This window comes from Diabrotica virgifera, chromosome 7, assembly GCF_917563875.1.
Source record: "Diabrotica virgifera virgifera chromosome 7, PGI_DIABVI_V3a".
NCBI lineage: Eukaryota > Metazoa > Arthropoda > Insecta > Coleoptera > Chrysomelidae > Diabrotica > Diabrotica virgifera.
Genome location: NC_065449.1, coordinates 163,458,812 through 163,477,151, shown reverse-complemented (window position 1 = coordinate 163,477,151; position 18,340 = coordinate 163,458,812). Strand labels below are relative to the sequence as shown.

At 32.8% G+C, this 18,340-nt stretch overlaps 1 protein-coding gene across 1 annotated transcript in view; it reads left to right on the top strand.

The window, feature by feature from the left end:
- LOC126888840 (phosphoglucomutase) overlaps positions 1-18,340 on the top strand; it is a 106,323-nt gene that overhangs the window by 57,197 nt on the left and 30,786 nt on the right. Inside the window, exons 5-7 of the mRNA XM_050657265.1 lie at positions 8,040-8,196; positions 10,735-10,931; positions 17,214-17,368. Of these exons, the coding sequence (XP_050513222.1) occupies positions 8,040-8,196; positions 10,735-10,931; positions 17,214-17,368 (509 nt within the window). The remainder of the gene's footprint in view (positions 1-8,039; positions 8,197-10,734; positions 10,932-17,213; positions 17,369-18,340) is intronic.

The following is an 18,340-nucleotide window of genomic DNA, read 5'->3' as shown; positions in this document are numbered from 1 at the left end:
AATCTGTGGTCAATTTTAATAGAAATGGGCACAACAATGCACCTGGTGACACTTATTAAAAATCTGTACCAGACCAATATAGCGACAGTACGACTAGATCATAAGTTCTCAAACCAATTCAAGACCGAGAGAGGTGTTAGACAAGGATGCGTGTTGACACCTGACTTATTTAACATTTATGGTGAACATATCATGAGGATGGTTTTAGAAGGATGGGCCGGTGGAGTAACAGTAGCTGGTAGGAAAATCTCCAATTTAAGATTTGCTGGTGACACTACACTTATAGCAGCAAATGAGCAAGACATGTTTAATCTCCTACGAAGAGTTGAGTACGAAAGCAATTAAGTTGGTCTGAAAATCAATAAAGCTAAGACAAAAATAATGGTAGTCGACAGATTCGACACTATTCAACTGACTAACATGTTACAGGAATACCAGATAATGAGGAATACCAGAATACCAGAGATTGTCTATCTCGGGTCTAGTATAACTAACGATCGTAACTGTGAAGCAGAAGTTCGGAGACGTATTGGTATGGCAAAAAATGCGATGAGTCGCCTAACTAAAGTTTGGAAAGACAGATCTATCTCTCAAAATATCAAGATGAGACTGGTGAATGCCCTTGTATTCTCAGTATTTCTATACGAAGCAGAGACTTGGACTCTTCGCGCATGCGAGCGCCAAAAAATTTATGCCTTTGAGATGTGGTGCTGAAGAAGAATGCTGCGCATACCTTGGACGGCTCATAGGACAAACGTTTCCATTCTAAACCAACTCAAGATTAAAAAAAGGCTGTCCACAATATGTCTGCAACGAATACTGCATTTCTTTGGTCACGTGGTTCGCAGAGGTGACGACAGTTTGGAGAGATTAATTGTTTCTGGAAACGTTCCGGGGAGAATATCAGGAGGACGATCACCAACTAAATGGTCCGACCAAATAAAGAATTCAGCTGGAAACTCATTCTGCGAAGCTCTTAGAGCAGCTGAAGATAGAGACCGATGGAGAAACATTGTTAGGAATATTGGAAGAAATCACGATCCTCAGTAATGGGGAAACGACAAGAGAGAGAGTTAAAAATAAAGAAGTTAATAAGGGGTGGGGGGTAACACTTATTCCAGCGCACTGTATAGTGATATTTTACCTAGAGTAACATATAAATTTTTATAGGCATTAAGTACGTCGTTTTAAGTCGATTTATTCTAAATTATTCGGTCTTTGCATACAGTTTGGTCTATCCTGCCAATCCCCTTCTATTTCTCTTCTTCGCATGGCATCCATTATACCTTTTTTTCCAAGATTTACGGGATCTGCCTCGTCTGCGTCTAGTTGTTGAAGTATAGTCTAAAATCTTTCTTGGCTATCGTTCATTGTTCATTCGTTTCAGTTGCCGGAATTGAATTCTGTTGTCAATGCTACTCAACCTTTGCTCGTTATTTAACTACTTTGTTTCTTATGTGGTCTAATCGAGAGATTCTGCACGATATTTGTAAAAAATCCATTTCTACTAAGCCCTGATTCTAAATCAAATTTCGACACTAAACAAGTCGCTTTCAATATGGCGACGTCGAAATGCGACTGGCGAGCCTTGTGGATTTTAGTTGAACTAACGAAATGACGTCACGAAATAGCGACTATCGAAATTAATAGCGACTCCAAAAAAGTGGTTGATATTATAATTTCGATGTCGAAATTATTTGACACGGAGATGAATGCATGGCCAAAAGCGAGGTTAGGTTTAGTTTAGATGTGTTTTGTTTGTTTCTTGCAAGGAAAACTAAAGCAAAAGGTATTAATATGGCTGGGTTTAATTGAAATTTGCTTGTTTTGAGGAATTAGATAGAATAGTATTAAATTAGAAATATAATAATTGAGAATGTCCACAACATGAATCATCAACTCAATGAAAGATGTAAGTTAATAATCTGGGAAAATTAGTAAAAAACAAGGAAAATTAATTACCAGCTATTTTATTGCTGGACATGCTGAAATCAAATCTTAAGATTTCCTATATTAGTAATATAGCTGTGCAAAGTCCACAGAAAGTGTGCTATTTTGTTTATAAACAAATTAGCGCTCCGAAATCTTTTTTTTATTATTGCTCTATAACTCCGAAAATTTTAACTTTAAACCAAAACACTCGCATAAAAATTGACAGTAATTTAATTCTGCACATTGATAATTTATTCCAATTTCCTTCGACGGAAATTTTCCTCGGAAAATTCGGGTTTTCCAAACAAAATCTTTAATTTTCAACTAAAATTTGAGAGAAGTAATTATTTATCAATAATTAAATAATTTGGTGACAGTGACATAAATCTTTTTTGTTATGAGTGTCTTGAAGATATGAAAATTTGTATGTACAAAGAGGACCGGAATTAAAAGGTATCTAATGGTTCAAAGATTAAAATTCCTGTTGTTTATAACTCTGTCGCAAATGCCGGTCAAATTTGACCGGTTATACCTGGAATCACTCCTCGCAATTCAATTTTTTTTCTTCGAAAAGGGCACAGAAGCCGTGCCCTTTTCAACAGCGTTAACTTAATTTAATTTAAGCTAATATTTTCTGAGGGGTTCTATTTGTTTATAAGCCAAAAAAAATGTTTCTTTATAACATTCCTGAGACCGCTCAAATGGTCCAATTTCAATCCTGTAATGTACGTTGAATAGGTATAGTGCTTTTTTATACGAAAATCATAGTTATTCTGGTGTATCATAATCTTTCTGGTTATTATTTCGACCGAATTTTTTTAATTAACATTTTAATGATTGCTAAACTATTGGTTAGATTGTCGCCGGTCTCCTGATATACAGAGAGGGGCTAAATTATGGAATAAATTCATTTTCTCTAAAATGGACGATTTTAGAGAAAAAATCCCGAAACAGGTCGATTTTTATTTTTCAATTAAATTTTTTTGGCATATATTTCAAACTAGTGACGTCATCCATCCGAGCTTGATGACGTAATCGATTATTTTTTAAATAGGAATAGGGGTTCGTGTTGTAGCTCATTTACAAAGGCGTTCAATTCTCTATTCAGTATAGAGCTTTTCATTCAGAGTCATTTATTTCGAGCTTCTGTCATATTTCGTATAATCCGTAAATATTAATATTATACACAGATTATTCAACATATGACAGGAGCTCGAAACAAATGACAATCGATGAAAAGCCCTATTATAAACATTAATATCATTATTTATACAGGGAGGCCAAAAAAATTTTTGAATTAAATTAATTGACGCAAGAAGAACAATGCATGTAATTTATTTAACTCAAAATACATTCTATTGCTGTCAGAAAATAGAAAAAATGTTTATTTTGCAAATAAACATTGCTTTTAGCTTAAATTAAATGTTCAAACTGCCAATAGGTAGGAGGGAGGCTGTTTGTGATTTAATTTAAGCGAAAAGAAATGTTTATTTGTGAAATAAACCTTTTATTCTATTTTCTGACAGCAGTACAATGTATTTTGAGTTAAACAAATTACATACATTCTTCTTTTTGCGCCAATTAATTTAATTTAAAAATTATTTTTTGGCAACCCTGTATAAATACCTAATGATATTAATGTTTATATTACTGAATAGAGAATTGAACGTCTTTTCAAATGACCTACCACACGACCCCTATTTCCATTAACAAAATTATCGATTACGTCATCACGCTCAGATGGATGACGTCACTAGTATGAAATATATGCCAAAAAATTGTAATTTAGAAATAAAAATCGACCTCTTTCGGGATTTTGCTCCAAAATCGTCCGTTTTAAAGAAATGAATTTATTCCATAATTTAGCCCCTCTGTATAATCTACTATAATAAATCTTTCATGTCATCAATTATTTAATTATTGATAAATAATTAGGTACTTCCCTAAAATTTTAATTGAAAATTGCAGATTTTTTGGGAAAACTCGGATTTTCTGAGTAAAATTTTTGTTGAAGGAAATCGGAAAAAAAAATAACTTTGTGCAGAACTAAATTACGGTGAATTTTTATTTGAGTGTTTTTGGCTCAAAGGAAAAATTTTTATTAGTTACAGACTTTAGGAGTGCTAATTTGTTTATAAATAAAATAACACACTTTCTGCGGACTTGTCATACCCCATATTACTAACATATGCAATCTTAAGATTCGATTTTAGCAATAAAATAGCTGGTAAATAATTTTTCCCAAAAATGGCATTTTTTCGATAATTTTCCCAGACTATCAACAAATTCCAATAAACTGGAGCGCCAACCCAAATTCTGAGCAGTCTCAACATGATAAGGTTAATATCCCCAGTTGTAACTAATATCGAAATGAATAAGAATCGCTATACTCTGCGGCTGTCATGGCGGTGTCGAAATGAACTTGCGACTGTCGAAATGAATTAGAATCAGGCCCCTGCTTTCAGTTTGTCTCTGTTTCCTTGTGTTATCTGCCAAAATTCTGCGCCATATGTTTTAATTGGTTCTACTACAGTGTGATAGAGGTCCATTTTTGTTGTCATCCTGATGTTTTTGACCATAACATAGAATTTAATTTTTGGATAGCTGTTCGTCCTTGAATTATTCTTTTATGGATATCCTTTTCTGTGCTACCATCTTCGGCAATAACAGTTCCTAAATTTATAATACCGTCTTCAAATGGAATATTTTCTGGTTTTCCTATAACTACAAAATGTTCCGTTTTATTTATCGTCGTCAACGCAATAAAAACCCGTAACTCCATTTTCCTTAATTTTTCAGGAGAGCCTAAAAACAGTAACATGAAGAACATGTTACTCCAACATGGGTTCATAAAATAAAATATCGAAAACCATGTAACTCCAGCGATAGTTTTAAACCAACAAAAATCCCTTTATTTTTAAATCGTACTAAAAACATTTATTACACAAATTAACTTATCTTACTTCCTTACAGATGTAAAATTAGAACTTAAAAACCTCTTAATGTGTTCTGAAGCTATTTTCTTGTGGCATTTTTTATAATCAACTACTTTTAATGGGAAATAAGCCACAATTTTACCAAAAAAAAAATGATTTTATTTTGTATTTTGACAACGAAACCCGATTTGGGCTTCGAAACGTTAATAAAATCATTTTTTTTTTGGTAAAATTGTGGCTTATTTCCCATTAAAAGTAATTGATTTTAAAAACCTCTATTTCACTACAAAAGAAACAAATCAAATCAACGGCAATAATCACTTAACTGACTTAACAGAAAATGCACGGGAGTTGCGTGGTTTACTAACATAATTTTTTGACAAGGGAGATACCTGCTTTTCTAGTATAAATTTTAAAATTGGAAATCTACATTTAAATGACGTATTATTTGTCGGATGGCTAGAATAGGCGATTCGCTAATGGATGGCAGTAAAATCTCATTTTAAGTAAAAAATTGGAGTTACGCGGTTTTCTTGTGTCGACGACGTTATGTTTATTTTTAATCCGCATTTAGTGCATTCTTCGATTATCTTTCTAGTCATGAATGTTATGTTTTCTGCATCATTTACCACTAGTACTTCGTCATCTGCAAATAGCAAAGTATACAGGCAGTCATCTCCAATTTCTATTCCCATTCTTGAGCACTGTCCCTTCTAGTCTTACTCAACATCCACTGTAACATTTTCATTTCAGCTACCTGCATCTTCTTTTCCTAAATCTTCTTTACCTGCCGTACTTCGTTTCCTGTTTCCAATCGGACTATTGCCGATTGGAAACAAGTTTAAGAAAGAAAATTGGAGTATTATTTTCTTATTTATTCTTACTATCGTGTGATATTCGACAGATTATTTTTTAATACTTACATATATAAAATTCAAGTATTTGTATAAAAACATTCAGTGAAATTGATCCCAATTAATGTGACACACATTTTTCAACTTGTCAAAGTGAACAGCACAGTTTAGCAAATATTTAGACGTAGATATTAAGAAAATATTTGTTAAAATTATTTATAAATACAGTTTTATTTATGAAATAGTCTTACCGAAGTAAACTCGAGCGCATAAAATTGCCGATTTGTGTTCTCGTGACAAATTGACATTAGATGCAGAACTAAAAGTTTATTATGAATACAGTGGAACCTCGTTAACTCGGATTAATCGGGACCGCGGCCGATCCGGGTTATCGAAAATCCGGGTTAGCCGGAGAAAATGGTAAAAATTAATAAAATACGGTATACTTACAGATAAACTCCGTTATAATTGAAATGACATGAAATATATATGCACAGTTCACATCTAAATTACGTATCAATTACGCCTTTATCAATTCTACCTAATGCTTCTAGTTTATTTTCCATTGTCACTACAACATTTTTACGTTTTGTTGCCATTAAGTAGACAAAAAAAAACACGCAAACACAAAATCAGAATAGATTTACGAACGATTACAGAACGGAAGCGAACAATATGACTCTTACTACACACAATACGGTCTCAATCGCAACGATGTTATGTTATTTAATAACAGTGAAGACTAAGACCATTGTTTAAAAAAGATTTTTGAAGTTATACTTCTTTAGGCGCGATTGAGATTGAGGGTGAATTTATATTGATCTGCGCGCATGCGCACACCGACAGTTTGGTATTAGTCTTTATACGGGCTCTGATTGGGTGTTGAAATGATCTGTCAATAATTGTTCAATATGGAGGTTATCGGTAAACAAAAATGTTGTATAGTATATTAGTTTTTATTGTTGTGAGGACAGAAATAAAATCAAATTTATAATTATAGTGACTTTTTAAATAGTTTTGAAAAGCCACAGGTACGTAATTCTAAATGTTTCAGTTGTATTCCAATAAAAAATTATCTTCATACCTATTTGGAAAATGTAAAAAAAATTAATGTACTTACCTAGTACTTGCTATGCTATACCCCTAGTAGGCAATGCTTTAATTTACATAATCTGATTACGAACAAACTTTCTACAAATTTTCATCTAATGTATCGTTTTCTTACTCTATATATGGTTGTATTTTAATTCGACAAAAATCAAACTAATAAAAATTCATATAAACAGAATGTCAAAAAGTTGTTCAGTTTGTGTATATTCCCACATGACGTATACGCGAAGGTGGTGCAGTTTGAAATCGCTTCGACTCTCGTACGGCGGGATACACGGGAAGTAGGTTCAAGCCCAATGCAAGTTATATCATTTTTTTATTTTTTTTATAGATTTTATGATTGTAAGTATATTATTATATAATTTTTTTCAGAAAATACGTAATTAATTAAAATTTTTGGCAACAATTATTGTTCAGAAATCATTTGTGGCATTTTTCAATGTGTTTGTGTGTGTTTTATTCTTTTATTTTTTTTAATTTTTGGTATTGTTTTAATAAAAATTTTTGGAAAGTAGTAGAGAAACTGTTTAAAGTATATTGATTTCGTTGAAATCATATAATAGAAGTATAACTTCTTACGTGCGTACAAAGTACACACATTCTATTTTTTTAATAGTCTTTTAGTCTTTTTTAAACAATGCTAGGACAGTTTGAAATAAATTAAGGATACTACAGGTGCTTGTTTCCGATAACACGACAATGGACGTTGTGTGCCATGATGAGTCATTTTTACTATCGTATATGTAGTTCAAATTACACAAATACCCATTATCTCTCAAATATTATATTACATACATTTTTATTGATAAAATGTTTGTCTGATAAAAATCGGTCCGGGTTATAGGGGGCCGACTTATTGGGGTTCCACTGTATTTCCTTAAATATGACAGTTGTCAAAACTAGGAACATGGTTGCAATTAAACAGAAACAATCTACTTAAAATTATTCCCACTGTAATAATGTACAGTAGAATATTCCCGCTGTAATAATAATCTGATTGGACAGAATTAAACACGTGATGAAAAACCTTACTACACGATTGAAAGTTAAATCATTAAAAAATAATCGCTGTAATTTTTATTCTTGTAGGTTGCTATTGGTCAGAATCTCTATGAATGAAATAATCTTACATAGTTTCAAAAATTTTTTAGATAAATGTGAAATTTCTTCGCACTTTGAACAAATTTCATGATTTGTCATTTTTTAGGTGGACGGACGTGATTTTATCGTTGAAGTTATCGATTCCACGGCAAACTATGTAGCATTGATGAAGGACATCTTCGACTTCAAAAAGTTGAGAACTTTGATTCGTGGAACTGAGCAGCGTCCCCCCTTCAATGTACTTATCGATTCCATGAACGGAGGTAAGAATATTTCCTTCTCTATTTATTAAACACAGCAAAATCATTAATATACACCCAACGCCAAGGAATACGTTCTTGACACGCCCTTGGTGTGGTAAGAGTTTTATCACAATATAAATTTTTTATAGTCTAATAGTCTATACATAATACCATTGTTTATATAGGGATAGTTGGTCAGCTCAATAGGAAAATTTGTTTGATTCTAATTGAGGCAGTCACCAGATGTCCCCACAATTTCTGTCAGGATCGCAACGTCACGCGCAACTAAGATACATCCAAAATGCATAGACAGCAAGTTGGATACGATCTTATTCCTAGCACCCCAACTCGCATACATATTAAGAAACATAAGTATATATGGAAGAATATATTTAGAAATTGAATTAATTATGTCATGCTATTATAATATATAATGTATAGTAGCATGACATCATTAATTCAATTTCTAAATTTACTCTTCTATATATTTATTTTTCTTAATATGTATGCGAGTTAGTTATGAATAGGATCGTATCCAAGTTGGTGTCTGTGCATTTTGGATGTATCTTAGTTACGCGTGACGTTGCGACCCCCACAGAAATTGTGGGGACATCTGGTTACTGTCTCAGTTTGAATCAAACATATTTACCTATTGGGCTGACCAACTATCTCCCTATATAAACAATGATAATACTAATTATTACTCCATCAACCACAGTTCTCTAAAAGGCCGTAAGCTTTTTAAGTTATTATTTAAGTTATTATTAATTTATAGAAAAAGACAGCAAATACAAAATAAGTGATTGATGTGATCGTTCATGGGTATTCTTTCATTTTTCCGACTGTATTTGTTATGTACATTATAATAAAAATAACTTAAAAAGGAAAAGATGGAAACAAAAACCAAAAGATAAATAAGGACCCTAGAAGTAAACAGCCTAAAAATCATAATTTTATTGATATTACTGATTTTTGAGCTATTTTTAGGTTCCTAAATAGCACTTGTAGATACCCTTTTACTACTAAGAAGTAGTGTAACATAATAGTTCATTTACTCGCAGTTTTTGCTGTAAATTTTAAAGAACCGCTTGAATTGACATGAATTTTGCCATGCTATGTGCTTTTGCTTTGGGGGTGAGTTCCGTCCTTCTCAGGGGTGAAAAAACGTACGTTCAAAATAAGTCCCGAATTGGATAAAAAAGCTAATTGTAAACAACTTTTGTTCTATAGAGTTTTTTTCACTAAGTCCTTTTCGAGATATTTGCAAGTGAATGTGTTAATTTTTTACAAAAAAAACACGTTTTTATACGGTTTTTCGCACATAATAATTTAAAAAGTAAGTATTTTATCGAAAAAAATATTCTTAGCAAAAATATAGCTTATAAATAATTGAAAAAACTGTGTACATAGGAAGTCTGTAGACCCAGTAGAGCAAAGTTGTAGCTAATAAAAAGTAGGTTCTTATTATTTATCAAATTCCAAATCAAGTATTTCAACGTGAAATACCAAAAAAATGAAGCAATTTTTTGGGAAAACTCGTCACAATTTTTTTAAAGTAACTATTTATAAAAAGTTTTATTTTACTTTAAAAAGGCATTTTTTTAATTGAAAATAAAAATAATTTTAAAACCATTTTTTTAAATAAGCATTTTGCACTGATGAAACTTACAGATCATATAAACAATACGTGAGTAAGTTAACTTGTGGAGCGGTAACGATTAATTTCATTTTGGATGCTAATTAGGGGGCATTTTCACAATTTTTTTTATCAAAAAAAAAGAACAAACTAATTTTTTTATCAAAAAAGAAGAACAAACTTTATTTTGAGCGTAACTTTTGATGCTAGAAACTTTTTTAAAAAAATAAAAATAAATATTTTTTTAAACACTTATAAACATGTTTTCCCCGAAAAATGTTTAGTTTTTTGGTTATTTTTCATTGAAATGTTTGATTTGGAATTTGACGAATAAGAACCTACTTTTCATTAGCTACAACTCTGCTTCTACTGGTTCTACAGACTTCATACTTTTTGAGTTATTTGCGAAAAACCGTCTAAAAACGTGTTTTTTTTTTATTTTAAAATAAACATATTCACTCACAAATGACTAGAATAATATTGACTTATCAGAAAATTGTATACATTTTTATTTTTTATTTTATCAGAAAAACTTTATAGAACAAAAGTGGCTTAGAATTAGCCAGTTTATCCACTTCCGGACTTATTTTGAATGTTTTTCACCCCCAAGAAGGGGTGGTATTCAACCCTGGGAAAAGCACATATCGGCACAATATCACCTTTTCTTCTTTGGCGTGTTAGCTATGTGTATGCCACATTTCATCCAAGCGGTTCTTTAAAATTCGGAGGTTTTGCAATATTTTACCGTGAGTGAAAGGACTATTATTAAGTATACATGCATCTAGCTTTGTCTTTTCATTTTCGACCAATATAAAATTTTGAAATACAACTAGTAAACTTGGTTTTCAATTCATTATCTTAATTACAAGAGTGTTTACGAAATTTTAATGTATCCCAACAATAACGAAAACTACCTTTTGCAGTGACTGGCGTTTATGTACGACGTATTTTTGTTGAGGAACTCGGTGCAAGTCCTGACAATAATGTATGCCGAATCGTTCCATTGGACAACTTCGGCGAAATCCATCCCGATCCTAACCTCACTTACGCTAAAGACCTCGTGGACAAAGTCAAAGCCAACTCCAGCTATGATTTGGGAGCTGCTTTTGATGGAGATGGAGTGAGTTAAAAACAATATAGTTCTTCCACGCTATCTTTTCCCATGCATGAAATTATTCACGAATTACTTTTTATAATACTAGGTCTCTTTCTAACGCACAGAAACAAGTATCGCAAAATTAAGCCGCTTATCCATAGAAATCACAATAAGTTAAACAAAGATAAACAACACGCAATGTCTTTGATAGCTTATGAATTTTGACATTTATAATTAATTTTCACTGACAGTGACAGTTTATTGGTTTATTGCATTTATTGTTTATTTGGTTTTATAGATCAATTTATCAATAAAGTTTATTTGGTTTTATATTTATAAAAAATAAATATAATATCTCAGTTAAGAGGAAAGGAACATTTTGACGCCTGTCAAAATTTTCAATGTATTTTAAATGTAGTTAATCATTTTTTTAAAATCCCGAGAAAACTAATAAGTACTTTTGAAACGTAGAATGAAAGATTAATTTATTACCGAGAGCCGAAAGTCCCTTAGAATGAATAAAATGTTTCTTTTGAATGAGATATTTGAAATTAAAAATCACACTAAATTTTCTCTTAGTTTTTCAACCCTGTATCTTATTAAAATAAACATTATAGAAGTTTTCTGTGACTTTCGGCCCTCGGTAATAACGTAATTTTTCATTCTGCGTTTAAATTTTTCAAAAATACTTATTAGTTTTCTCAGGATTCGAAAAAAATGAATCCCATTTAAATAGCATTGAAGCCGAAAGTTCGTACCCATCCCCTTAAGGGCACCCGAAGTCCCATTTAACGACAATGTAGAATAGAATAGAAATATGCTTTATTGTCACTGAAAATTTTTACAATTTTATGGACAAAGCTTACATACAGTCAAAAGAAAAACATGATATAAATAACAAATAACAACTACAATTTACTAAAATTAAAATTAAAATGTTAACATTATGTCACATAAGCATCTAACCAAAGCACTTAGAGACCTAATTTTTGTTTTATTTTGAAACTAGATGTATTGCTTAGTCCCGCGTAGATTTTTGTAAAGTTAGAGTAAAGGTAACATTTATTTTAAAATTTTTGAAAATACTCGTACAAAAAAACTCAAAAATGTTTAGGTTTTATTTTTTATTTTACTTGTTTTTGTATATTTTGCAATAAAACTTTACGCGGGACTTGATATTATCTACAACTATCTACAACTACTGTAAAAATTTGGACCTTTTATCATCAAATGATCCAGAGATATTTGACATCAAAAGTTAAAAAATCTAGTATTCGGGAAATTGCAAAAATATAAAACACTCTAATAGGCTATAAAGAAAGCTACCGGTACCAGTGGCGTAACCAAGAAGGGTTTTGGGGGTTATAACCTCTCATTGGGATGTACTTTGAGCTTAATCCATACCCCCCAGAGACCCTCCAGTAGTTTTAACTCCCCCTCCCCCTTGGATCATCCTGGTTACTCCATTGACCGGTACACGGTAAGTTGAGTGCGGATGTTCAAAAAACAAATAACTTTGTAGCCATATTTTTGGATATTTTCTACTATAATGTGTTATATATCGTTGGAAAGAGTTTCAGAGAATAATTTTCAGTTATAACCCAAAAAAACTTCTTCTCTTCTTCTTCTTTTTATATAGACATTACTCTGTCTGTTTTTTAATGTGCCTCCAGTAAGTTGTCTTTTTCGTGGTCTTCCCACTGATCGTCTTCCTATTGGGGAACCGTCTCTCGCCGTCCTTACTACTCTATTTGTTGTCATTCGGCTTATGTGGTCGTTCCATTCTACTCTTCTGCTTTTCACCCAGTTATGAATGTTGTCCACCTTGCATCTCCTTCGTATATCTGCACTTCTAGCTCTATCCCACAGCGTCTTACCATCGATTTTTCGCAATGTTTTCATCTCTGCTGTTTCTAGCATTATTTTTGTCCTTTCTGTATCAGGTCGTGTTTCTGCCGCGTATGTCATTATTGGTCTGATGACTGTTTTGTAAATTCTGCCTTTCACTTCTTTTCCGATGTTTTTATTTCTCCATATTGTTTCATTCAGGCACCCTGCGGCTCTGTTTGCTTTATTCACCTGATCTTCCACTTCTGTTTCGAGCTTTCCGTAGCTGCATAGTGTGATGCCTAGATATTTAAACTCCATGACTTGTTCTATTATTTGACCCTCCAGCTCTAATTTACACCTTAGTAGATCTGCTGTTATAACCATGCATTTAGTCTTTTTTGGGGAAATTAACATGTTAAATTTTCTAGCGGTTATATTAAATTCGTGCAGCATACGTTGTAAATCATCTTCACTTTGAGAGATTAGTATTGCGTCTTCTGCATAGCAGATTATTTTAAGTTGTTTTTCTCCCATTTGGTATTCTTTTTTTGTTCTTACTTTTTTTATTATATCGTCCATGATCAGGTTGAACAACAGAGGACTCAGGGAATCTCCCTGTCTTATCCCATTGCCAGCTCCAATTGGGTCAGTTAGTTCTTCATCTACTTTTACTTTTATTGTGTTGTTCTGGTAGATATTTTCAATCGTTTTAATTATTCCTAGAGGTACCTCTCGTGCGTACAATAAATGGATACCGTCCTTTAATTTGACCCTGTCAAATGCCTTCTTAAGGTCCACGAAACATAAGTATGCTGGTTTGTTGTATTCTAACGATTTTTCTTGAATCTGCCTCATTATAAATATAGCGTCGGTGCATGATCTTCCCGACCTAAAACCTTGTTGTTCTTCTGCTAATGTTATAATTTTATTCAGTTTGTTTGTCATCACTTTGGTCGTTAATTTTAGGGCCGGTTGTTCGAACGCTAATCAACAATGATCATTATCAAATATTTAATTACTGTCATGTCAACTTTGTTTGGGTTGCTGAAAACAATTATGATATTAGACGAAGTAGTTTTCAATCCTAATAGTAAATTATTAATATTGAAAATATTAAAAATATTACTAAAAGATTTTTAAATTGAAAACTTATTGGTACACTTTCCTGGTGACACCTCCAAGACTTCTACAATTTGCAAGTCAAATGGATGCTGCAGTGAAGACGAGAGGGAAGGAATTCTACACTATGCAATTCACATCCCCCGTCTGCAGCTGGTAAAGTTCCAACGTAAAAATGCACCTAGTTACTCTACGGAGTAATACGACTATAAAATAAAAATGTATACCATTTTTATTCAGTTGCAATGCGAAGGCAAAACAATCTTACTTTTCAATTAGAATACGGAGTGCAGTCCAGTCCCTTGAACCGCGATTTTCGGCTCTTATTGGAGCCTTCATCGGAAGGAACGTAGGCACTGTTCTCCATATTTTAACTGATTCGTATCTAGAGGTTTTCCCACCCATTGCAACTGAAGTGATGATAGTAGGTGGCTAGCGCCATCTGGCATTGAAAGACGAAGTAGTTTTCAATCCTAATAGTAAATTATTAATATTGAAAATATTAAAAATATTACTAAAAGATTTTTAAATTGAAAACTTATTGGTACACTTTCCTGGTGACACCTCCAAGACTTCTACAATTTGCAAGTCAAATGGATGCTGCAGTGAAGACGAGAGGGAAGGAATTCTACACTATGCAATTCACATCCCCCGTCTGCAGCTGGTAAAGTTCCAACGTAAAAATGCACCTAGTTACTCTACGGAGTAATACGACTATAAAATAAAAATGTATACCATTTTTATTCAGTTGCAATGCGAAGGCAAAACAATCTTACTTTTCAATTAGAATACGGAGTGCAGTCCAGTCCCTTGAACCGCGATTTTCGGCTCTTATTGGAGCCTTCATCGGAAGGAACGTAGGCACTGTTCTCCATATTTTAACTGATTCGTATCGAGAGGTTTTCCCACCCATTGCAACTGAAGTGATGATAGTAGGTGGCTAGCGCCATCTGGCATTGAAAGACGAAGTAGTTTTCAATCCTAATAGTAAATTATTAATATTGAAAATATTAAAAATATTACTAAAAGCTTTTTAAATTGAAAACTTATTGGTACACTTTCCTGGTGACACCTCCAAGACTTCTACAATTTGCAAGTCAAATGGATGCTGCAGTGAAGACGAGAGGGAAGGAATTCTACACTATGCAATTCACATCCCCCGTCTGCAGCTGGTAAAGTTCCAACGTAAAAATGCACCTAGTTACTCTACGGAGTAATACGACTATAAAATAAAAATGTATACCATTTTTACTCAGTTGCAATGCGAAGGCAAAACAATCTTACTTTTCAATTAGAATACGGAGTGCAGTCCAGTCCCTTGAACCGCGATTTTCGGCTCTTATTGGAGCCTTCATCTAGTGTAGAATTCCTTCCCTCTCGTCTTCACTGCAGCATTCATTTGACTTGCAAATTGTAGAAGTCTTGGAGGTGTCACCAGGAAAGTGTACCAATAAGTTTTCAATTTAAAAATCTTTTAGTAATATTTTTAATATTTTCAATATTAATAATTTACTATTAGGATTGAAAACTACTTCGTCTTTCAATGCCAGATGGCGCTAGCCACCTACTATCATCACTTCAGTTGCAATGGGTGGGAAAACCTCTCGATACGAATCAGTTAAAATATGGAGAACAGTGCCTACGTTCCTTCCGATGAAGGCTCCAATAAGAGCCGAAAATCGCGGTTCAAGGGACTGGACTGCACTCCGTATTCTAATTGAAAAGTAAGATTGTTTTGCCTTCGCATTGCAACTGAATAAAAATGGTATACATTTTTATTTTATAGTCGTATTACTCCGTAGAGTAACTAGGTGCATTTTTACGTTGGAACTTTACCAGCTGCAGACGGGGGATGTGAATTGCATAGTGTAGAATTCCTTCCCTCTCGTCTTCACTGCAGCATCCATTTGACTTGCAAATTGTAGAAGTCTTGGAGGTGTCACCAGGAAAGTGTACCAATAAGTTTTCAATTTAAAAATCTTTTAGTAATATTTTTAATATTTTCAATATTAATAATTTACTATTAGGATTGAAAACTACTTCGTCTTTCAATGCCAGATGGCGCTAGCCACCTACTATCATCACTTCAGTTGCAATGGGTGGGAAAACCTCTCGATACGAATCAGTTAAAATATGGAGAACAGTGCCTACGTTCCTTCCGATGAAGGCTCCAATAAGAGCCGAAAATCGCGGTTCAAGGGACTGGACTGCACTCCGTATTCTAATTGAAAAGTAAGATTGTTTTGCCTTCGCATTGCAACTGAATAAAAATGGTATACATTTTTATTTTAAATTATGATATTACTTAATCAATTATGTTAATAATTGTTATGTTAATTGATTAACTAATCTCATAATTATAATCAATTATGTTTTCAGCAACCCAATAAAAGTTGACATTGACAGTTTTGGTGACAGTAATTAAATATTTGATAGTGATCATTGTTGATTAGCGTTCGAACAACCGGCCCTTAGTGTTGTGTTTAATAAATTAATTCCTCTGTAATTCTCCGGGTCCGATTTTTCTCCCTTTTTGAAGAGAGGTATTAGGATGCTTGATCTCCATTCTTGTGGTATTCTGTTTTGTTCTATTATTTTTTGGATTAGTTTTAATAATTGTTTGGTCAGGTCTTGTCCTCCATACTTTAGGAGTTCATTCGATATTCTGCCCTCTCTTGGTGATTTTCTATTTTTTAATTTCCTTAATGTTTCCGTTACCTCTGCGAAGAAAACTTAAAAAATTCCATTTTCGGACTTTGGCTATCCTTAAACAAAGGAAAAGTTGTAATTCTAACTTTTAGTCTGTCTCCAGACAAAGACGAGTATTAGTAATATTGTAGTGTCGATAACTCAATTCGTGAAAAATGTGCAATTGTATCAGTTTCCCCAAAGGTGCGATATATTAAAATATTAATTGTTTTTTTATGCAATTCACTCGATAGTTTTGTATTTATCAACCTTAGATAATTTATCTTCTTAACAATAGTAACTTTCTTGTGACTTTTTTAAATTTATTTATTGCCGTTCTATATTTATCTTTATGTTAGTAATGGTCTGTATGGTGTTCAAGCTGATTAATGTCGAGTCCATCAATCTCCTTAATTGTGAAAAAAGATTAAACACTTCAATAAAATAACTTTATAAAATACGTTCACGGGATAATAGCCATTTCCTAATTATTGCCACTGACACTCTGATAGTACGTATCAATACTACACATCGACGTACGTTTCACTTTATGTTTTTATTTAACTTGTTTGAAAATGAATCGTGACGCATGGGAAAATTTAGATTGGAAGCACTACCAACTTTTTTATTTTAATTTGTAATATTTATTTTCATTCTTTTGCTCTTTAGGATCGTAACATGATCATTGGTAAAAACGCATTTTTCGTGACTCCAAGTGACAGTTTAGCTGTTTTGGCCAACAACTTGGAATGCATTCCATATTTCCAGAAACATGGCGTACAAGGTTTCGCTAGGTCTATGCCTACCGCCGCTGCGGTCGACAGGTAGGTTGAATTTTTTGATAAAACAATTATTTACAATTTAAGAAAACATCAAAAGACAGTTAAGATTTGATTTCAATAAAGAGCACGACCATTCGCTTATACGAATTTCATCTTTATGGAATCATCAGTCTTGTTAGCAAATTATTTAAAAATAATGTGCAAAAGACGTAGTCCTGTCGCTAGGGGGGTACAACCGCCTCCTTAATTCAGATGGACTTACCCAATTTTTTTTTATGTATTTTGATTCGTAGAACATGAATTTTTTGGGTAACAGTTGATCCGGATGTCGATAAGATTGTTATAAACAAAGAACTTGAGGAATCGCATAACAGCGATTTTTCGCAAAACAAAACGTTTTTTTTTTTGTATTTTTTGGGTCATTCTAAAAAAAATGTTTTTACAAGTTATTCGTAGGATGCATAGTTTTCGACATAAACGCGGTTGAACTTTCAAAAAATCGAAAAATTGCAATTTTTGAACCCGAATAACTTTTGATTAAATAAAATAGCAATTCTGCTTACCGCATTTGAAAGTTCAAGTCAAATTTTATCGGTTTTGATTATTTTCATTGCTAAAAATTAATTTTTGTATTGTTAAACAAAGCTATAAATACATAATACTTGAATGATGTTTTCAATGCATTTCTCATTTAAAATCTAAGGCACATCAAAGAAACATGAAACGTAAATCACGTTTCATGGAAATAAAACACTGCTAAACAAATAGACGTCCGGCCATTTATGAAACTTTCCGAAAATAAAAATGTGTTATGAGCATGAATCACACTCGTTTCATTTGTAGGCGGACTTCAAGATTTGTTTAGCCGTGTTTAATTTTCATGAAACGTGTTTTACGTTTCATGTTTTTCGTTTCATGTTTCGTTAGTGTGCGGGTAGGCGCTCATACAGACAATTTCTACGTAGATTACGTACATTAAAACGCATGCATTGGGCACGGGAAAGACTATGTGTT